Genomic DNA, 24,116 nt, shown 5'->3' with positions numbered 1-24,116 from the left:
CAGAGAGAAACGAGACTTATGCTTTCATCAAATTAGAAATTGAAATTATTTGTCAAAACATTATTAGATATATAACAAAATTGTTGTAGTGGGCGTGCAAAATCTAAGGGCCAAGAGACGGAGGACACGGGCTGGGTGCGAAATCGACCCTAGATGGCCAAAGAATATGGTGCGAAATGGCTGTGAGAAAATGAACTTCTTTGGTTCGTTTAGGGTTCGAATGGGGTTGGAGTCTCCGATAGAGATAAGAGTTGGGGTTGGGCCACCGTCGCCGTTGTGTGTGAAGCAGAGGTTATGGTTGGGTGGGTTGAGTCTGTCGGGGTGAGGATAGGTGCAGAGGGTGAGCTGAGCTGATGAAGTTGTGAGAGAAAGCTGAGACAGAGTTTAATTTGGGGAAGAAGACGAGAGAGAGTGCTAACTGTGCCATAGAAGGCTCATTAAGGTAGTTAAGGAGGGAATTAAAAATACAGAGGGAAAATTTGGAGTTTACCGCCAAAAATAAAATTTTTAGTAAATGAATATTGTGTATCAGTTTGTTTTTAATAATGAATAATTATATTTTTTAAAAAGAAATAATTATATTATTTGTTATCTTTATATATTAGTTAATATTTTAATAAAAATATTTTCATATTATATTTTCATTATATTAATAAGAGTGTTGTGATTTAATGCCAAGATTAATTAAAATTAAATATTGAAAATAAATTCAACTTAAAAATTATAATTCAATTTAAATTATTTTGCAACAAAATTTTAGTAGCAAAATTAATATACTTAACTATTTGTTATGATATTTTGTTAGTAAAATTAATTTTTTTAATTATATATTTGCTACTAATTCAATAACTATATACATATTTTATTTAAAAAAATATAATTTATAATAATCGTACATTTTTTAAGGATTAAATTTGTAGTTGATATATTCAATATAGTAATAAGTAATCTTATGTTTTAAGGTAACTTAATGATTACTTGGTACATATAAGTTATTAACACTTGTAAAAATAAATTATTTTAAGACTAGTATATTAGTTGTAAAAGATCATTAGCTTTTAATGACTAACTATTTCGTCACAAATTTCAAAATTTTTAGTGACTAAATAATTTTAGTCACCAAAAATTATTAGTCTCGCTACTATTATAATTTGGCGCCAAAGTTTTAGTGACTAAAATAGTATGTTTTAGTGACTAAATACTATTTTAGTCACTAAAAATAACAAACAGTGACTAAAAAATTGGTCATTGATTTTTTTGGTTCTAATTAAACATTGTCTCATGACTAAAAATATTTACAACTAAATATTAGTCGCAAAATCTAACTATTAGTGACTAAGTTGGTTTAGTCACAAAAAATTTAGTCGCTGAAAACTTATTTTCTTGTAGTGATTTATCATATTGAATGGTTGTCATTGCATCCATAAGATGTCCAGCTCAGCGTTCTCACTAGTAGCATATAGTTTTTCTACAACATTGAAAAATTCTTTGACATTTATAGTATTAGGAAAACAACTCAATAGATGTTCAAGAATTAAAATTTTCATAGAAATGAGATTAAGATGATTTGACTTTTTTCATTGTGCATGAAGAGTTTTCTAGGCAACAATACTGATATCATTATGATTAGTAGATTTTTCTTCTCGCAAGCATAACTTCAAATTTGTTATGCCTAATGTAATTTTCACATCTCGTTTACATGGCTTAAAGTTGGAGCGTTCGGAATTTGGATTGAAACATTAATTGTTGTTCACAGAAAGGAGACCGAAAAATTAAAAAATTAAAACTTGATCAAGATATATGAGCAATATAATTAGAAAATATTGTAGAGTCAAATGGTCATTATAAACTTCTCTTTAGGGTGAGAATATAACACACACATGATCTCCCTTCATGAAATTAACACTACAGAAAAAAATACATATCAATTAAGAATTTATTACCTTTGGAAAAATAAATTTATTAAAAAATATATATTAATTCAAGCCAAAAAATAATAATAAATATATATTTAAACTATTATCTTTGAGCAAATAATTAAAACATACACATTTAATATTAACTCACTTCATGAAATATGCACTAATATATGTAAATACTACCTTTGAGCAAGTACTTACACATACAACCAACCAAAAAAATAATATTTTCTAATACATATAAAATTTAGTGATAAAATAATAATTAAAAATTAATAATTTTCAGCCAAATTTTCAAAAGGAGATATATTAATTGTTTACAATATATATATAATAAAAAATAAAGTGTCCACCATAACACATGATTTTTTGCATAAAACATTCAAGTTTTACAAATTTTAGAACAACAAAAATAAAAACAAGTGAAAGAAAGAGTGTTGGTGGATAATACATAGTCAAGATAAATCACAATAAAAGAGTGACTATGTCTAACAGAACAAGAATAAACTTAAAAAGAATTTATGATTTATAGATTTTGAAAAATCATCAAAAAAATATTTTTAATAATTTTTTAACTGCATAATTATTATTAAATTAATAATAATTATTAAATAGAGTCAAAAAATTAATTAATAAAAATTATAGAAAAATAAAAAATTAAATTCTAATAAAATTTGAAAAAAGAATCATCAAAAACCGAGTCTGGAAACTACCACACTCTCCCTCACTCTCTGAAAGTCGCGAGTGGGCTTTGTTCCAAGACCGGTTGTCTTCAACTTTTAGCTGGGTATAAGAGCGGGCCGCATGACCCAGTTGTAGTCTAATCAGATCCGATTGAAATTTTGGCCAAAATCACGAAAAAACAGGCGACAAATTGAGGGGTTTTGCTCAGGATGAGATTTCTAGCAGATTTGTGAGATCAATTTTTTGTAAAATGCTAAACTTAGGGTAGATCTCATGTGTGTAATCCAAAATTTAAAGAACAAAAAAAAAAAATTGATTTTTTGTATATCTCATTCATTTAAAAAAAATTGTGTAAAAATATTGTAAAATAGATGATAATAAGATATTTACAATCAATTTCATTCAATAATAAATATAATTAAAAAAATCTAAATTTGATTTTCTCATTAAAAGACACAAACTCTAAAAGTTTAATCACAAAATTATCTCAATTTACTCAACAATTTTAGACATATAAGATATAAATAGGAAGAGAATTTCATGACGAATAAAATCCCTAAACTTTTAAGATTGAAATACGAAAAATTTAACATAAAATAATAACAAAATTAACATGCAATTGGTGAAAATTAATATATACGTATTAATTGTTACACAAATTATAGGTCCTAAATCATATATAATTGACAATCTAATAGAAAATTTAGAAAAATTGATAATAAATCCAAGATCAACTTGTATATAATATAGAACACAATAATAATATATAACAATTAAGTATGCATACTTGATTGATCTATATAAGTTATCTCAATTTGATAGTGCATTACTATCAACTAAGTCTTCCTCTTAGGTCTCTAAATCAGAAGTAGTTTTTATTATTATTTGATTATTAAAAGTATACAATTGTGATGAGACAAGATGTGTTAACAGAGTTAGGGAGGAAACTTAGCTATATAACCCTAGTTGGATAGTGTCTGCTCATCAAAGACTCCAGTTAAATAGAAAAGCCCACACTTTTGCTTCAACTAGACTTTACACATATAGATGCTAAATCCAATAACTATTGATCACTAACAATATGGGCTAATACAATAAATAAGTATCCAATCAACCCAAATTTTAATAAAAACTAATAAAAGTTAATGTAAGTCCAAATAAAAATCTAACACCGATCCTTTTGAATTCCTTTGACTGCATTGCAAAAATCATTCTCCCTAGTGTCAATATGAACCCAAATTTGTTTGCACCAAATAAGAGCCTCAAGTTCAGCTTTATAGGGTGAGAGATAACCAGTTACTAGTTTAGTGAGCACCCGAATCACTCTTTCAGAAGCATCACAAATAACCGCACCAAGCCCAGTGAAACCGCTAGATGCATCTACAAAAATATATTAATTAATATGAAAATACTAAAATATTAATTAATATATTGGAAACTAGCACACATTGGCTGAAAGGTTCTAGAAAAAGGTTAAAGGAGAGATATCGGTATTGGGTTCTGTGCCCTAACTAAAACTCTATTTCAATGTAATCTTGAATATTCATTTATCAATAAAGAAAGAGATTTATTTCATTATTAATTGTTTAATGTATTATTTGGTGCACATATTTATTTCATGATTATTTGTTTAATTTATAAATTCATCTAAATCCATCCTTATTTCATTGATATTCTTGATAACTGTGTTGTCAACACAGTAGAAAGTAAACAAGATTATGTGATTAAATAAAGCCCTATGATTTTATCAATACACAGGATTTACACTGATATGATAATCATCAGTAATGTAGTTTACTTGCACCTTGGATAAGTGATATGCCCTTTCTAGGGTATTGGTAAAGCAAGCTTGGATTGGATGTATTGTTATACATCGGATTGGACAAATATTGAACTTGGATAAGATATCATAAACTTACCATAATATCTATCTAAGTCAATATCACTTAGTTGATCTTAGATCAATGTTTTCAATCTTAAGATTGTTAGGTTCTAGTTAAATTATATTATTTATGTTCTTTAATTAGTTCGTTAAAGTTGACCAATTGGATCTTCCTTATACTTACGGATTAAGAACATGGTAGTTTAATTGAGTGGGAGTGTTAAACATAGATACAGAATCTATAGCTTCTTTAAATGCATAGAAGTGAAATGATGATTTCCTTCGAGCTTGACTTAATGGAGATAAATAGTAGAGTACTCATTTTAGTAATTATATTACTTTACAGAAATGTCATTTATCGGTAGCTAAGTATATTAAGAATAAAATACATTAAAAGGTAGAATGGTAAATTTATTCCTACTCGATGTAGATCACCTACAGAGAATCATTAATTATTTGGATTATAACAATGGATAATTAATAACGTGTCTATATCATAGAATATATAAAGCGTTCTATATAATTAAGAGTGCAATTCCAAATCTATAGTGGAGCAATGACGAATTAATAAGTTAGAAAATTAACTTGGTAAATTCTAAAACTGCTTATTGGAACCTTGATTATATAGGCACATGGTGCCCACACCAGTTGAGATAATACTTCTTGTAGACTCGATTAATTGGTTTTCATTAATCAATTATAATTTTAAAATTAAACTATGTCTTGTTTATGAATTTTCACTAAGTAATGGCTTAATTATGAAAAAAAGAGAGTTTGGAGTTTATTTGTTAATTAAGAGACTTTGTAAGGTCTAATTAACAAATAAGTTAAATGATAATTTTATTTAATAATTATTAAATAAATATTTTTGATATTTATAGGATTAAAATTAGAAAATATAGCATAATTGAAAGAAAAGATAAATTATTGAATAAAATAGTAAAATTATAACTAGTGGGGTCCACATCCTATGGCCGACCACTTAGTGTTTATTTTCCTATTATTTTATCTTTTTTATTCCATATAATTTAAATCATAACCCTAGATGAAATAGTATAAAAGGAATAAGTTGGCTCTCATTCTCATCCATCTTTCATAATCTAGTTTTCATTCCTTGTCAAACAATTAGAAATTTGAGAGCCTCCTTCCTTGCTATTTCAAAATCCTCGCTCTTATTCTTTATCAATTTTTGAGCCTTTAGTGATAGAGTACATGTCCACTCATATCAAGTCAAGTACTCAATCATAGTGTGAAAGATTGTGAAGAATCCAACACCTGAAGGAGATACAGGCTCAGATCTTGTTAATACGCTGAGACAAAAAGGAACAATGGTTTGAGATCTGAGTGGAATGAGTCATAACATTCTGCTACTACCAATTAATGTAAGGTTTTCCAAATTTTATATGTGTTTATTTTCATTGTTTTAGGAATTCATATTTAGGGTATTATATTATAGAATATAATTAACATACTTGTTAGCAAATCTAGATCTTGGTAAAATATATTCCAACAATTGATACCATGTTAGAATTCAATAAAATACATATAGTTCTATCTCAAAATTATTTGATAATGAGAGTTAATATTTTATTATCAAGGTGAAACTACCTCTAATATCTAATTCTAAAAATTCTATTTGATTACTATTTCATTTTTATAATATTATATAATTTTCAAGGAGAGACAAGAAAGAATGATTGATTAGCCCATTGATCGACACTGCTAAGCTTAAAAATCCACTAGTATGTAGTTCAAGTTCATACATTAATGTTAGAACTGGCCAGGCTGTACTATATAACTAACTATAAGCCCTTATTAATATTATCTTAATATCGTTTAAAGCTCTCTTATTAGAATGAGACATGCTGGCTTTTGCATATTATTTGCTGTTTGTGAGGTTGGAAAGTCCTTTTCTTCTTCCTAACTTATATATTCTCTTTCTGTTATGATTATCCATTTTATTATTTGTAAATTGTATATGTTTAAGGCTTTTTTTAATGGGACTTGCTTTAGAATGAACCAAAAGGGCATTGCCTAACGAACTCTTTTCTTATCAATTTCCATATACCAAATCTATTATCACTTCTCTTTTGGACTTTATTTAATATATATAGTTGTTTTTTGTGCTTCAAATTATGTTAACCTTATTATCCTCTATTTTGACTCTCACAAGAAACATGTTAACCACTCTCTTTACGAGGGTTTGTTTGGTCATTTGACTGTAATTAAGATATTATTTATTTATATAAATGGTATGCATTCTATATTAGTTTCGCAATCATAACTCGTTGTTGCATCTTTTATTAGAAATAATATTTTATAAAAAGGATACATAGAATATATGGTCTAACAAACCCGAAAAGCCTTTACCAACTAGCTAGAAGAAATAAAACAAAAAATGGCTTGTCTTTTAAATCATCTAGTACATAAGAATAAGAAAAGAAAAGCATCATCAATCCTCTCGTTCTCTCTCTTTTTCTCTCATTTTCCTTTCTTATATTGGGTGTTTGGCATCAGAGAAAAGTTGAAGAAAATCAGCGATGGATTGTTGTATTTGTATTTCGATGCCTTCCACGTTAAGACCTCCGAGGAAGATGTTATGCGAAACTTGCTATGAGGGGGCGACTAAACTTAAAGAGACCTTGAATGGAACTAAGAGTAATAATAATTCTCAGCCAAATTCTTATAAGGCAAGTTCTATAATTCTATTCTTCTTACCTATACTTTTTCCTATATGTATTAATTTTTATGAATGCTGATATTATATTGCTCTCTTTGTAATTCGATCCAAATATATATTTGGTTCGTTGACAATGTAGAAGAGAATGAGAAGCTAGTCTAGAATTGTTAGTCGTTCCTAGTACAAAGCTATAGATATGATTTCGGGACATAAAAAGAAGTCTTAAAAATAGATAATTAAATAATTAAGTAAACTAAAATCGACATTTAATTTTCAAAGGTGGTGTTTTTTCTTTTTCGTCATTTAGTCCAAAGTTTAGAATAAATGTCTCGTGTGATAACAGCCCATTTAAGGTTAAGTGCCATGGGGCAGCTGACTTCTCTTAGGACCTACAGAAGCCCATGTCTTAACTCAACACTAGTTAAGCTATTCGATGTTTCAAGTAAATCAAAATAGTTTTAACTTTAATTTGTTATTCATTCTCACATTTCATTCAGTATTTCCTATGTATTTTAAATTAAAATACTGCATTGGTTGTCTTTTAAATAATAATAAAAAGAGAGATTAACATTTGGTGAATATCATCCAGTCACTGATGGATATTGGTAGATTTGTGAATGACACAAAAGTTGAACGGGATGATCTTGAGGAAAGGCTCAACTTCTTGAGTGGCTTTGTTGCTGCTTTTAGATATCAAATGCACCCTGACATTCTTCTCAAGCCCAGCAATGATGGGCCTCCAATACCAGCTCACAAAGCCTTATTGGTACACCACAATACAAAGACTTACTACTTTGTATTTTCTCATTATTATTATTATATTTTGCAGAAAAAACACATACTACTTTTACTCGCAAACTTTCATATTTTTTCGATAAGCTCATCATTTCTTATTTCAGTACTTGAATAATTATAGTAAGACTTTTGCTAATTTTTGAGAAATTTTAAATAATTTGCATTAAAATTAGTTATTTTTTAACAGTATTTTCAATACTTTAAAGTATTGAGAATTTGTTAAAAACTTGTTATGAATATAATCAAATTTTGTTTGTTGTACTTAAAATCAGACTTTTTTTTTTCTATATCATTTTATGAATTCCGTTTATTTAACGTTTTTTTCACTTGTTTTTGGAAAAAAAAAAAATATTATTTGGATATTGTTTTCTTCGTAGAAACAACCTAAAAATTATTGAAAAATAATTCTTTATATTTTTTGAAAATATGTAAAAATATATATTTAAATTGGTAAAAATGGAATTTTTTTCGTTTTTTTTAGGTATCATGAAATAATCCGTCTAAAAAATGCTTAAGATTTTGAAAAAAAAAAAAAAAGTACAAGCATAAGGTATAATCATAAATATAAAATTTATTTTTCTTTCAATAAAATATACAATTTTGTAACAATTTAACTATTCACAAGTTTGTAACCTTATGCCACAATTTTGTAAACAATTTTTACAAAGTACTAAAACAGATTACAAATTGTTAAATGTATATGAGTAGCTATTGGGACTAATTGGAAGAAAGTAAAATTTGTTTAGGCAGTGAGATCAGAAGTGTTGAAGAACATGTTTGAGTCAGAGAGTCGGTTCAAGGCTCCAGCAACAGAGATTGAAACAGTGTGGGAGATGAAACATGATGAGTTGGAAACTCTGCTGGAGTTCTTGTACAATGGTGTTGTATCAGAAGACAAGATGAAGAGACACGTGTACGCATTGTCATTGGCTGCAGATAAGTACTACATCCCCTACTTGAGGAAGATCTGCGAGCGCCACTTGGATCTTTATTTGTGTTTAACCAACGCTTTAGACATTCTTGAAATTGCTGAGGTTTGTTCTTACCCCAAATTGAAAGACAAAGCCTTGGCATTCATTGTTGAAAACTCCTCACACTTCGTACATGCTACTGGTTTTTATGACTGGGCTCTTAAGAATCCACATTTGCATGTGCTAATTACCATGGCTATGGTCCCAAAAACTAAAACCAAAACATTTCCTTTTTAGAGACTAAATTACATAAGAAAGAGTTATATTATTTTTCCTTTTATTATAATAGAAATTTGCATTTATATAATATGTATGATGAAGTTAAATTTTGTTACATGCAACAAATCAACCTACTAAAAAATGAGATCATGATCACCTCCTATTTATATACTAGGTTAATACTAGGTTCATGTTACGTGCCATACACGTATAATTAGTTTTTATTTTTAATTAACTTTAATTATGTGACGTTCAGTAGAATACATGTATGGTTTAATTTTTTTTAATTAGGTAATGCATCTTTTTTTTAATTTTTAAATGGGGTTTGAGATTTTGATCTTTAAGAAAAAAAAATTAATTATTGCTACATTATTGTATCATTTGAATATGATTATATATATACGTATTTTTTTAATTTTTTAAAATTTTTAAAATTAGATAACGTATACTATACTGATTCAATTCACTCCCTATACAGAATATAGGTCTTTCACCTACAAGTGAGTGCACACCTGATCTACCTATGATGACACAGAGACTAGGTCATGAAACAACAATACGCGTCAAACATGATCAACATGGCTCTCATTAGTATAACCAAAGCAGACAAATAATAAGAATAACAAAATAACATATTCCTTTTTATTTTTTAAAAAATCTGGTAGCATATAACGGTTGTATTTTGAATAAACTGAAAAATTATAACCCGCATAAATATTTGTACAAAAATATATTTAGCACTCCGTGCCCCAGAACAGTCCAGAAAAAAAACACAGATTAAGTTGTTAATTTTTTAAACAATTTACAAATCATAAAAATTAGAATATGTCTAATGTTAGTCAACACATGTAAAAATCAAGTCCAATAATAAAGTTGAGTCTCTATCTCTCCCAAGTCGTTAAACTTTATCCAAAAGGCGATCATAATAATTATCACTCTCACCTATACCATCAAATGGATAAATAATTATCATCATTACATTCTACTTTCAAAAACGAGTCCAACGACATATAATATGACTAAATTTAAAATTTAGAGTTCTGAAACCTCACTTAAGCGGTACACATTAACTATCGATGGCGATAAAAATTGTTGTATTAGAAATATTGCCAAAAATAGGGGTAGTATATATCAAAACAACCACATTGATGAGTAGCTCCAAAAAGGGGCAGAGCTGCAAAAATATCACTGGAAAAAGTAGCGAGTTGGGTGAAATAGCTTAGTATAGGTTGTTCTCCTCGACGAGCTGAGTCTAGTGGTGAAGACGACTTGTCAAATGGACACCGGACGTGGCCGAAAAATCCGTTCAAAGTTTTAGCCTCCGTACGTTGACTTGCGAACAACAGCAAAAGGAGCGATGTCGCTTGGAGGTTGAGGTCGCCGGCACCTAAGGGTTTGAAAAGTCCGACGTGTGGGGCCGGATGTTGGTCGGAGATGGGTCACTGGAGTCACGCCGGTGTTGGGGTTTTATTATTTCTTTTGTGGTTTGAAGAGAGAGAGAGAGAGAGAGAGAGAGAGAGAGAGAGAGAGAGAGAGAGAGAGAGAGAGAGAGAGAGAGAGAGAGAGAGAGAGAGAGAGAGAGAGAGAGAGAGAGAGTGTGTGTGTGTGTGTGTGTAATGACTGCATTTTAGATATCGATTAGTAAAGACAATTAGCGTTAATTATTGATATTTTAATAATTATTCATGAATTTATTTAATTGTGGGTTTCATTATTAGTAGCGGGCACTAGAGTTATAATTTCTCAATTTCGAAGATTTTATTAAACTCTAGAGGCTCTGCTTAGGAGAATGACTTAATAGTTTACCCCTAGTGGCATTTTTGTGAAGACAAGTTTGTAACCAATCTTGGTTTTTTCTTATCTTAAATGTTGGAAATTATTTTAGCAGGATCTTAGATCTACTCACAAGTATGTTGATTAACACCCTAAATATGAACTTTCTAAAACGATGAAATAAACACATATAAAGTATTAGAAACCTTACATTGGGTGCAGCGGAATAATATGACTCCTTCCGTTCAGATATCTAGCCCTTGATTCCTTTCTGTAGCAGAGCATTATCAATATCTGAACCTGGATCTCTTTCTCTAAATCTTTGATGCTGAAACTCCTTCTTGCTGAAAGTCTTTCTTCACGATCTTCCTCACTATGATTGAGGTATCACTTGCTGTGTGTGAGCACTATTCTCACACTAAGAATTTCGAAATTGAAGAGAGAAGGAAGAGAGCAAAGTGGAGGCTAAAGATAGGGAGAGAGAGAGGCTCAGTTTTTTCTGAATCAGAAGTGTGAAATTTAAGTGTAAATTTCCTGAAGCCTTCACTATCTATTTATAGCATTCCACTAGGGTTAGGTTTGAATTATTTGGCATTAAAATAATGAAAATATCAGTTTAAATTTCCTACAAAAGTGGCCGGCCATATACAAGTGGATTTGGGCCTCACTTTTTGCAATTTTGCAGTTTTATCTTTTCTGCACTTGATTTTTTCAAACACGCCAATTTTCAAATTCAACCATTTAAATGCCAATTCTAACTATTTAATAACTATAAGTATTTATTAAATAATATTGTCATTTATCATATTTATTAATTGAACCATACAAAGTATCATAATTAACAAATGTGCCCCTAGAACTCTTTCTTTACAATTTCCCCCTTACTTAGTGAAAAAATTCACAAATAGACATAGTCTAATTTGAGAATTATAGTTGATTAATCAAAACCAATTATATGAGTCTTACAAGCAATATTATCTCAACTAGTTCGGGGACCATGGGTCTATATATAACCGAGCTTCCAATAAGTAGATCAAGAATTTATTACTAAAATTCACTAACTTATTAATTCTTCGTTGAACCCACGCATAGAACTTAGAATTGCACTCTCAGTATATAGAATGCTCTACATGTTCCACCATATAGACACATCATTAGTTATCCATTGTTATAATCCTAATTTGATCAATGATCCTCTATATGAATGATCTACATTGTAAATGGATTAGATTACCGTTACACCCTACAATGTATTTAATCCTTAAAACTCTTAACCCCGTATAAATGATATTTCAGCTTATGTGAAATGAGATCTCCACCATTTATTTTCGTTTGGTCAAGCTCGAAGGAGATCATCCTTTACTTACTATTTGCCAGATAGAAGCTATAGATTCCATGTTTATGTTAGCGCTCCCACTCAATTGCAGTACCGTGTTCCCAAAATGTACGTATCACCCTGACCTAAAAGTAGGCTTAACTAACAAATCAAAGAACACGAATAGCCTCTTGAGATTGAGCCTAATCATAACAGGATTAAGATCATTTGATCTAGGATCAACTAGGCGATATTGACTTGAATAGATATTACGGTAAGTTTAATAAATCTAAGTCAAAGTTCATTATCGGTCCCTTCCGATGCATACTCCATGCATCAAACATGAGCTTTACTTTAACCAATTCTCTGGAAAGAACATAGCATTTCTCCAAATGCAAGTAAACTCTTGTTGTAGATTATCATATCAGTAAAACCCTGTGTGTGATAAATCTAGAAAACTTTATTCACATAGTCATTTTTACTTTCCAATGTGTTGACAACACAATAAACAGGAACAAGTATGTGAAAAGGGTTTCAGATGAATTTATACATTATGTACATATAATCATGAAATAAATCATGTGAACCATGCAACATTAAATGTTATTTCTGATCTATATTAATAAGTAAATCTGATTATATTGAAATGAGTTTTATTTAGGGCATAAAACCCAACATTAAATGCCTTGTACTATTTTTATTCGAACATAATACAATTTTATTTGCTTGCGTTATTATTCACAATGTAAACAACTATATTTTGATCAAATATACAATACTTTGGGTTTTTCTATTGCTCGTAATCTTCTTGTTTAAGTAGTTAGTAATCTACCAAACTTTAGGATTTTTCGAGTGGTTGTCAATTCTGCCTCGCAATTGTTGTTATAATCTGCCTTAAGCAAACGTAAATATACTTTAAGGATTTTATCACTTTATATATTTTTTATTTGCTCGCATGAATAGTTATATTATCTATCCATTTTCTAGGTTTAAGTACTTTATCAAGGTGTCGTGATGCCTCGTTTAGTACTATCCTAGCTCGCGAGAACCATTAGTATTCAATCTATACACGAGTTATAACTTTTGATTTTCCTCTCCCGTCAAATGGGTTATAAATAAAAAATTATAGTTGTTTGATCCCTTCTTCGTCAAAAAGTTTTGATCAAGGTGTTATAACGATTCAACCCCTTTCTCGTCAAAAAGGTTTGGTCAGGTAGTTATAGCGCTTTGACTCCACTTTCGTCAAAGAGGTTTAGTCGAGAACCATTGAATTTCAAAAAAAAAAAAAAATTGAAATGGCGGATTTTCATTATACAATGTATTTCCAGATGAATTCCGGTCAGTCATACATAAATGCCCCTTAAGTAATTTTAAAGAATGAAACTTCGTAATTACTTAATATAAATGATTCTCTTTATTCATAACTGAAGTTTAAAGCTTACATCAGTAATGCGAGTTACATCATTTATTTATTGATAGAAGGGTTGCAAATTTTCTACGTTCTAGTAGTTTTTTATTAGCGAGCCATCAGGTCGAGCCAATTTATAGACTCCTACTCCAACAACTGCTTCGATGACATATGGACCCTCCCAGTTCAGGTTGAGCACTCCTGCTGATGCATCTCTCGTATTTGCACAGAGTCGTCTTAACACCAAGTCTCCAACATTGAACAGTCTTTTCTTGACTCTTTTGTTGAAATATCTTGTGACTCGGTGTTGGTATGCAGCGTTGGTGATTTGCGACTCAGTTTATTTTTCCTCAAGTAGATCCAAGGACAATTTTAAAAGTTCCTGGTTTTCTTCTTGATTATAAAACTCTCTTCTGTGAGGCGATATATTCACTTCAACAGGCAGCATTTCTTCCGAGCCAAATGCTCTCGAGAAAGGAGTGTGTCCCGTGGCTATTTTGTTGGTAGTTATGTGGGCCCAGAGCATCTTAGGTAGCTCGTCAACCCATCTGCCTTTGGTAGTATCTAACTTCTTCTTGATAGTATCCTTTAGGGTTTTATTAACGGCTTCTACTTGTCCATTTGCATAAGGCCTGGATACTGACGAGAAGCTTTTGACAATTTTATTCCTCTCGCAGAATTCAGTGAACAAGTCGCCATCAAATTGAGTTCCATTATCGGATACTATCTTTATGGGAATTCCAAACCTACAGATAATGTTCTTGATGACGAAGTCAAGGACTTTCTTCCAGGTTATGGATACTAGGGGCTCGGCCTCCTTCTATTTAGTGAAGAAGTCGACTGCTACCACCGCATACTTAGTTCCTCCTCGCCTAGTGGGTAATGCCCCAATTAGGTCGATCCCTCATATAGCAAATGGGTAGGGCAAGGTCATCATTCTAAGGTTGGTTGGCGGTACGCGAGGTATATGTGAAAATCTCTGACATTTATCACATTTCTTGACAAACTCATGTGTGTCCTTATTGATCGTTGGCCAGTAATATTCTTGTCTAATGATCTTTCTAGATAGACTTTTCAAACCCGCATGATCCCCACAGAAGCCTTCATGAATTTCTTTAATGATTTCATTTGCTTCTGCGGGCAGAACACACCGAAGTAGGGGCATTGAATACCCTCTTCTATATAGTTTGCCTTCGATCATTGTGTAGCGAGGTACTATATACAAAAGTTTTTGCGCCTTGTTTTTGTCATTCAGAAGTTTCCCGCCAAGTAAATAGTGGATAACAGGCGTCATCCACGTTAGGGAGCTATTTATCATCTCGACGTCTTCAGTTTCACATATACTTTGCTCTCTCAGCATTTCTACTGAAACTAGATTTAGTACATCCAAATCATTCTGTGAAGCCAGTTTTGCTAAGGCATCGGTGTTGGAGTTTTGTTCTCTCAGAATTTGTTCAATTTTAAAGTAATCGAATCTTTCCAAGTTCGTCCGAACTTTCTCTAAGTACGATGCCATTTTCAAGCCTTTGGCCTGGTATTCCCCGAGGATCTGATTCACGATCAGCTGCGAATCACTATGACAAATGAGATTTTTCACTTTCAAGGCCTGTGCTATTTTTAAGCTGGCAATCAAGGTTTCATACTCAACCTCGATATTTGATGCGTCAAATTGGAATCTCAGAGCATAGTGAAACTTAAAGCCTTCCGACAATAATAATATCACCCCTACACCTGAACCTTGTTCGTTGGATGCGGCATCCACATATAACTTCCAGGTTTTCACATCTCGCTAATCAGATGGGATTTCTTCTAGAGTTATACCTTCTATTAGGATGTCAGCTAAAGCTTGACCCTTGATGGAAGTTCGAGGATGGTATGTTATGTCAAACTTCCCCAGTTCAATCGACCATATTATCAATCTTCCAGAAGCATTTGGTTTTGATAAAACTTGTCTCAAGGGTTGATCGGTTCACACTTTTATGGGGTGAGCCTGGAAATATAGTCGTAGTTTACGTGACGCATGGACTAGGCATAACGCAAGTTTTTTTTAGAGGGGGATACCTAGATTCTGCCCCCTAGTAACCTTTTAATTACGTAGTAAATAGGTTGTTGGTGCTTACCCTCTTCTCGCACTATAGTTGCACTAATTGCATCTTCTAAGATGTCTAAATAAAGAAATAACATCTCTCCAGTTATTGGCTTCGCCAAAACTGGAGGCTCCTTTTCGCACTCTTTTGTCCACTTGAACTTTTTGTTGCCTCAAAATATGTTGAAGAACGGTACACACTTATCAGTTGACTTCGAAATGAATCTGTTAAGTGTCGCCATTCTTCCTGTCAGGGCCTGTACTTCCTAAGCCTTTGTCGGGGATGGCTTGTAAATTAATTCCTTGATTTTTTCTCAGGATTTGCCTCATTACCCCTCTCGTTAACTATGAATCCCAAAAACTTTCCCGAGGAGACTCCAAAGGAACATTTTTTTGGGTTTAGCTTAATGTTATACTTTTTAATGTTTTAATGCATTCTGCGAGGTCTGAGGTATGATTCTTACTCTTTATCGACTTCACCAACATATCGTCGACGTAAACCTCCATGTTTTTGTTGGGTTTTATGCCCTAAATAAAACTCATTTCATATAATCAGATTTACTTATTAATAAAGATCAGAAATAACATTTTATGTTGCATGGTTCACATGATTTATTTCATGATTATATGTATATAATGTATGAATTCCTTTTAAGTCCAGAACATATGTGTTTGTTAAAGATTATAGTGTTGTCAGCACAGTGGAATATAATCTTAATTATATGTTCAAAAGTTTATTCCCTGATTTGTCAGAACACTGGATTTAGACTGACATGGTATAATCAGCGATAGGTATTCTTACACATTGGAAAAGTGTTATGTCCTTTCCAGGACATTGGAAAAGTTTACAAGTATCGGATGTATGGAGTATACATCGGAAGGGACCGATATCGAACTTTGATTAGATATATTAAAACTTACCGTAATATCTATTCAATTCAATATCACCTGTTGATCCTAGATCAAATGATCTCAATCCTGATATGGTTAGGCTCAATCTTAAGAGTGTTATTCGTGTTCTTTGATTTGTTAAGTTAAGCCTACTTTTGGGTCAGGGTGATACTTACATTTTGGGAACACGGTAGTGCAATTGAGTGGGAGCGCTAACATAAATATGGAATCTATAGCTTCTATTTGGCAAATAGAAGTAAAGGATGATTTCCTTCGAGCTTAACCAAACGAAGATAAATGGTGGAGATCTCATTTCACTTAGCTGAAATATCATTTATACAGGGTTAAGTGTTTTAAGGATAAAATACATTGAAGGTGTAGCGGTAACAGTAGTGCCTTTTCAATGTAGATCATCTATATAGAGGATCATTGATCACATTAGTATTATAACAATGGATAACTAATGACGTGTCTATATCGTGGAACATATAGAGCGTTCTATATGACTGAGAGTGCAATTTCAAGTTCTAAGTGTGGATTCAATGAGGAATTAATAAGTTAGGGAATTTACTTGGTAAATTCGGTTCAACTTATTGGAAGCTCGGTTATATAGACCCATCGTCCCCATACTAGTTGAGACCATACTACTTGTAAGACTCAGTTAATTGATTTTAATTAATCAATTATAATTCTAAAAGTTAGACTATGTCTACTTTATGAATTCTCAGTTTAAGGATGAAATCGTAAAGAAAAGGGTTTCTAGGTTTAATTATTAATTGAGAGACTTTGCATGTCTAATTAATAATTATTTTAAATGACAATATTATATAATCATCTATTTTAGTTATTAAATAATTAGTTTTGGCATTTAAATGATTAGAATTGGAAAAATGACATTTTTGGAGAAATAGAAATAAAATTGAGGAAACTGCAAAATCCAAGTGAGGCCCATGAAACCCTATGGCCGGCCACCTCTTTGTGATTTTCCCAATTATTATTTTCATTTTTAATTGCCATGTAATTGCTAATCAAAGCCCAGCAATAATAGGAAAGTGGTGGATCACACTTAATAAGGCAGTTAATCAATTACACAGTAAAAGAGGAAACTGTTTATTTGGAAAGTTGTGCTCTCCCTTTTCCCTATATAAAGCAACCCTTGTTCTCTTCTCTAGCATGTCTTTGTATGCTTGAAAAGCCACGAAATTCAAGAGAGGAAAAGAGTGAAAATTTCGAAATCCTTGTGAGATGAGTAGTGCCCACACACATCAAGTGGTATCTCAATCATAGTATGTAAGACTATGGAATTTCTGCATCAAAGAAGGAGAAAAGAAGAGCCAGGTTCAGATTTTGGTGATGCTCTGCTACTGAAAGGAATCAAGGGCTAGAGATCTGAACGGAAGGAGTCATATTATTCCGCTGCACCCACTGTAAGGTTTTCTAACTTTATATGTGTTTATTTTCATTGTTTTAGAATTCATATTAGGTTGTTAATCAACATACTTGTTAGTACATCTAGATCCTGGTAAAATAATTTCCAACAACTGGCACCAGAGCCATGGTAATGATTTACTTTCATGTAATATGAATTAAAACGATGATTTGCATGTTTTTGTGTTGATTTGGATGGTTTCATGTAGGTTTATGTGCTTATGTGATGAATGTATGTGTTGTACGAAATTTTTCCATGAAATATATTTTTTCAATTTTTGAAAATATTTTATTTGGATTCCTTGTGAAAAATTGAGCAATTTTTGTTTTTACGGAACTCGATTCCAATAAAAATTGAGAAAGATATGAATTTTGGAAGATTGGAAATCATGGTTGCTGCATGCAGCCTATCCTCGCAGTTCCCCACAAATTGCGAATTTTTGAGGTTTTTTCCCCAAAAATCCAATTTTTTCATGGGATTGTTTCCCAAAATTTATTTTTCCAATTTTAAATATTTCTAAATTGAAATGTTTCCAATTTTAAATATTTTCAATTTGGAATTTTTCCAATTTTTAAATATTTCTATTTTGGAATGTTTCCAATTTTAAATATTTCCTATTATGGTCAGATTTAAAAATTTGTTAACTTCTTTAATATTTATTTATTATTTAATTATAAGATTGTTATAAAATAATATAAAATAATATAAAGTAGATGAGAAGAAAGAAGAAGAAGATGAAGAGAGAAAGAGAAAGTGAGTGAGAATTTCTGAGTTGTTTATTCCAATGGGGTGAACCCCTATTTATACAAATACAAGAGTGAGATATTAAGAAACTAAGAAAAAGGGAAACTAAGGAAAAGAGGAATGTTGATTACAATTCATGGTAATAAATAAAAGATTTGGACATCCATATAATTATTAATATTTATAACACTCCCCCTTGGATGTCCATAATAACTGCCTTATTAAAAATCTTATGGAAAACTTCATCAAAAGAAAAAGAGTATAGTGTAAACTAACTCCCCCTCAGTTAGGCATTTGTGGAGATCTTCTAATCGACGAATTTCGATCTTGTCTGCCGTCTTCTCAACTGTTGATGTTGGTAATAACTTTGTGAATAAGTTTGTAAGATTGACACTTGATTGAATATGTTGAACACCAATATGCATTTTCTTGAAGCGTATAAAGAAGAATTTCGTGAAATGTGTTCTAACTCTATCTCCTTCAATGTACCTCCTTTTAGTTGAACGATGCAAGCAGTATTATCCATAGAGAATTGCTTGGGTTGATACTTCTTTATTGAGTGCAATCCATATGTTTCCCGAATATGCTATGTCAATGATCTCACTCCCACACATTCTCTACTTGCTTCATAAAATGCAAATATGTTAACATGATTTATAGTTGCCTCGTTAAAAACCTTGCCAGAAAAACCCAGTGGGACAAAATCTGAGCTAGGGAAAAGAGTACAATATATATTTCATATTCATAATTATTTGCAAGTTGCCTCGTTAAAAACTTTGCCAGGAAAACCCATTGGGACAAAACCTGAACTAAAGAAAAAGAGTGCAACATGAATATGTCTCCCCCTCATGCACATATGATCCATAATTCTTTTGGTGATAATATATCTCATAAGATTATTGTTATCACTTTTAAAATATCACCATATATAATCTTTGATCATATATTTTCTATAACTCTTCCAGAGTATGTATGGACTTCTAAATTATAGATGAGGGGTTCGTGGAACATTAGTCTTTATCCAACTAATTGTATCATTCATGTGTGTACACAACTTTGTTCATACGAAAATTTAAAATTTCAAGTAGATATGAACATAACACATTAATGGTACTACAAATTTTCATTTGTGACAATGATGGTACTCCAAGACCATATATTTATTCCATCTTGTTTTATGATCTTAATTTCCATATCAAATGATCATATATCTATAATTCTTGATACATATGAAGTACTTCAGGACTTCAATACTAATGAACGAACTTTATACATTAATATTTCTCGAAATACAAAAGAAATAAAAGTTTGTTCTTCAATTAATCAAAAACTCTTCAAGAGTCTATCACAACGTATAATTTACGTATTTATATTGCATAGAAAACCATAGGTATTTTTTAAATAATAATTTACTTACATGTCTTTATTTCATACAAAGATCTTTGTCATATAGTGCGCGCGACTTTGAATTTATATCACTTAAGACATGTATTAAATTCTTCTAGAATTTTTAAATAAGGCTTATTTCAAATTCTCACTATATTAGGAGCTCCAAATAAATAACCTTTTGTTGCAACATTTATGTGACGCTTATAAATCCTCATAAAATATATTCCAGGCTATAATCAAATCATGATTATATTTTTTCAATATTTAAGCCTTATTTTAATCAATCTCATGTCTATGCAAACTTTGTACAATAATTCATTATGTACAAATACATATATGCAAATTTCTCATTAGAAATATTTATTTGCACACCCTACAGGTCTTACTTTACTTTATGTGAGTAAATTTGCCTGGATTGCGTCATAATATTTTGGCCAAAAACAAAATGTATGTCGATGATTCTCGACAAATCTAATACAATGATCCTTGCTATCTCATGTTAGTTTATTGCATATGCACACATTCAATATTTATTGTCGATAAAAATTTCAATAAATGATAATTTCCTCCCATATTGACATAACTTATAGAGATCTCTTTAAATTTCATATTTTTAAATATGTTTATCATTTATAGGTACCTATATAGAATCACTTCAGGGATTCAATTATGATCAAATGTGTTATGTCTAACTTTTCTTGGGAGTCTTTTCGAGTACCGTTTTCATCACGGTTATCATTTTAATACTTTATAACATTAAGGTATCTCCATGAGTACCTCTAGATTTAACAACTTCAGGGCAAATCAAATGAACATTTATTAATAATTTCTACATTTACGCTTCAAGCGTTTTCAACTCATTCTATCTCAACTTTGAATAATATTGATTTGCAATTGGTATATATCATTTTGAACTATATTGTTCTTATATACTTTGTGCAAGGATCATTTTTCAAAAATTATCATCGATCCCAACTGCTTCTCTCCCCCTGATCGAGAGAATTTTTAAAAATTGTGATATCTAATAATAATAATATATCTGTAGGGATTTCAGTAGATCACAATGAATCAATATTTGTTTAAACTCATATATACTATATGACATTGAACTTCAGGTTCAATAAACTTCAGTTTCAAGTTCAATCCTTATGAACTTAATTCATTTCTAAGAATGAGTCATACGTGTATAATTAGAAATACATAAATTTACACATTTTGTAAATGCATGATTATATAATCTTATCACATCCATAAGAAACTATGCAATAAAAATCTAACAATGGCTCAAGATTGTTAAGAAAATATAATTTAAATATTTTCTATGTGCAAATATATGCACATTCTTCTTTTGAGCCTTATAAATAACAATGAGAAGAATCTTCTGGTTCTTCAACAAAATTTAGTCAAATTCTTTGACAATTTATTGCATATGATTGATCATGTCAAAATAATTCAATTCATGAACTTCAGGTTCACTATAATTTGTATTTCAATGAAACTTTCAAAATGTAATGTAAATTTATTACAACATAATCATTACAAGTTTCATTTTTATATACACGAATAATATAATTATATTATTCTCCAAAACATATACACTCTTCAGGAATCACTATCATCAATTCAATGATGTGTATAATTTAAAAGATACATGACAACTTCATCATGTTATTGTAATGGTCAAATAGATATAACCATAACATATTATTCATTTTTCCTGATATCTTTTTAACAAGTCGTCTAATTTATTAATAGACTATTCATCAGTCTAATTATCATGACTTGATATATTATATATTTAAATGTACAACAAGTACATATAATAAGTTATTTATTATCACTTTCATAACTAGATAAAAGTTACACATCTAGGTACATATAAAGACATTTTACTACTCAAAAAGTAGCAATTGTATGTAAGACTTCTTCAGGAAGCTTTTCAACTAATCATTTTGTGATTCTTTATCACTTTGATTATATTGGATCACTAACAAATATTAGTAAATTATATATCCACTTTTGGGAATATGCAAACTGAATTATATGGTAACTATATATTTACATATCATGTACCAACAATAGTTTGAAACTATTGATTTCAAGAAATAATAAAATATGTATATATTAATTTGCTTCTGGCATTACCAATATATGTGAAATCTATATTCTTTGAAATAGAATTTCATGCCTATTCATTCTCTTTAGGTAATGATATTTAAATATTCTAAATGTACAATAAGTTTGTACAATTCACATTCTATTAAATAATCAAGTATACTTTTATCTTGATTATAAGTGTGTCCGTACTACAAGTACGCGACCACTATTATTCAATTCCACACATGATATATAGATTTCATGCACTTTGATTGTGTGTGGTATCTCATCTTTTGGTTGTTTCCACTTTTTTCTGGAAATATTTGAGTAGTAAATAATGTCATTGATTATTTAAAATCATTACATTCACTTCGGGGAATGACGTTGAACAAGTAGAACATTATTATAAATTTCTTAAAAATTTATTACTTGTTCATCCATAAAAATATAAGAAATTATTCAACAATTTCTTTTACGATATTTCAAAGAATATATGAATGCAATTTTTGCATAGTCTCCAAGATGTATGCAAAATTTAATCTTTAATATATGTCAGATTCAATAATTTCCAACATTGCAAGTAATAACAATGTATAATAACATGACTAATACGAGGAATCTTTAAAAGTAATTGACTTCAATTCGTATCATTCTCTGCAGGGAATGATGAACAATAAATACATGCCTCATGTATTTAAATAACATTAGTCATGCTCATTGTTATTCTTATACTTTGATGTTTCAATGCAATTTTCTTAATATTCTTTTTGGATATTCAAAACCCACTATAAAATTGCATCAATAATAATCATTTTTAATGATTCTTTAGTTGTATTCACATAAATACAATCATTTTTTTTTGACAAATATAAAACATTTACTTCAAGAAATGTTTGTCAAAATCTATATCGATATTAGATTACTTTTCATTGTTCTCAAAGAATACAAGAACATATATATAAATATGTATTCATCTCTTTCATTATATATCCATCAACTATATAATGAATATTACGTTTGCATAATCTTCAGGATATATGCAAGATTTTATTGAGGACGCATAATCATCAGGATATATGCAATATTTTATCGAGGATGCATAATCTTCGGGATATATACAATTTTTTATCGATGATGCATAATCTTCAGGATATATGCAATATTTTATCGATGATGCATAATCTTCAGGATATATGCAATATTTTATCGATGATGCATAATCTTTAGGATATATGCAATATTTTATCGATAATACATAATCTTTTGGATATATGTATAATTTATATAGATTTTCTCTATCATATCATAGGCACACATATATTGTAAATATTATGAATGATAAGAACATAATATATATATGAAATTAATAATAAATATATAAAAACATATACATACATATATAATATATAGATATATAGATAAAGAGAAAAAGGAAACCAAATGATTCTTGAAATTGTTTCAGTCAGATGAGTATATATATAAATATATAGTGTATCGTGACTTTGAAACAATTCAAGAACTTTAACAAAATACTTACATTGGGTCTTAGGCAGAGATTCATGCTTGAAGCTTGGGCAGAGACTCGTGCTGATAACGTGTTATAAAATAATATAAAGTAGATGAGAAGAAAGAAGAAGAAGATGAAGAGAGAAAGAGAAAGTGAATGAGAATTTCTGAGTTGTTTATTCCAATGGGGTGAACCCCTATTTATACAAATACAAGAGTGAGATATTAAGAAACTAAGAAAAAGGGAAACTAAGGAAAAGAGGAATGTTGATTACAATTCATGGTAATAAATAAAAGATTTGGACATCCACATAATTATTAATATTTA

At 30.2% G+C, this 24,116-nt stretch overlaps 1 protein-coding gene across 1 annotated transcript; it reads left to right on the top strand.

The window, feature by feature from the left end:
• The first annotated feature begins 7,504 nt into the window (after positions 1–7,504).
• Positions 7,505–9,246, top strand: LOC133029377 (BTB/POZ domain-containing protein At3g56230-like). Its single transcript, XM_061101892.1, has 2 exons — positions 7,505–7,931; positions 8,707–9,246. The coding sequence occupies exons 1-2, from the start codon at positions 7,761–7,763 to the stop codon at positions 9,166–9,168; spliced, it is 633 nt and encodes a 210-aa protein (XP_060957875.1). The 5' UTR covers positions 7,505–7,760; the 3' UTR covers positions 9,169–9,246.
• The last annotated feature ends 14,870 nt before the right edge of the window (positions 9,247–24,116 follow it).

Source organism: Cannabis sativa, chromosome 1 (assembly GCF_029168945.1).
Source record: "Cannabis sativa cultivar Pink pepper isolate KNU-18-1 chromosome 1, ASM2916894v1, whole genome shotgun sequence".
Taxonomy (NCBI): Eukaryota; Viridiplantae; Streptophyta; class Magnoliopsida; order Rosales; family Cannabaceae; genus Cannabis; species Cannabis sativa.
Note: the sequence above shows the minus strand (reverse complement) of the source record. Positions and strands in the feature narration are given on the sequence as shown.

Bases quoted from the DNA above. Each gene is read 5' to 3' on its own strand.
- LOC133029377 (XM_061101892.1), top strand. From the start codon at position 7,761: ATGGATATTGGTAGATTTGTGAATGACACAAAAGTTGAACGGGATGAT. The intron at 7,932-8,706 runs GTACACCACAAT...AAATTTGTTTAG, and splicing joins CAGCTCACAAAGCCTTATTG to GCAGTGAGATCAGAAGTGTT.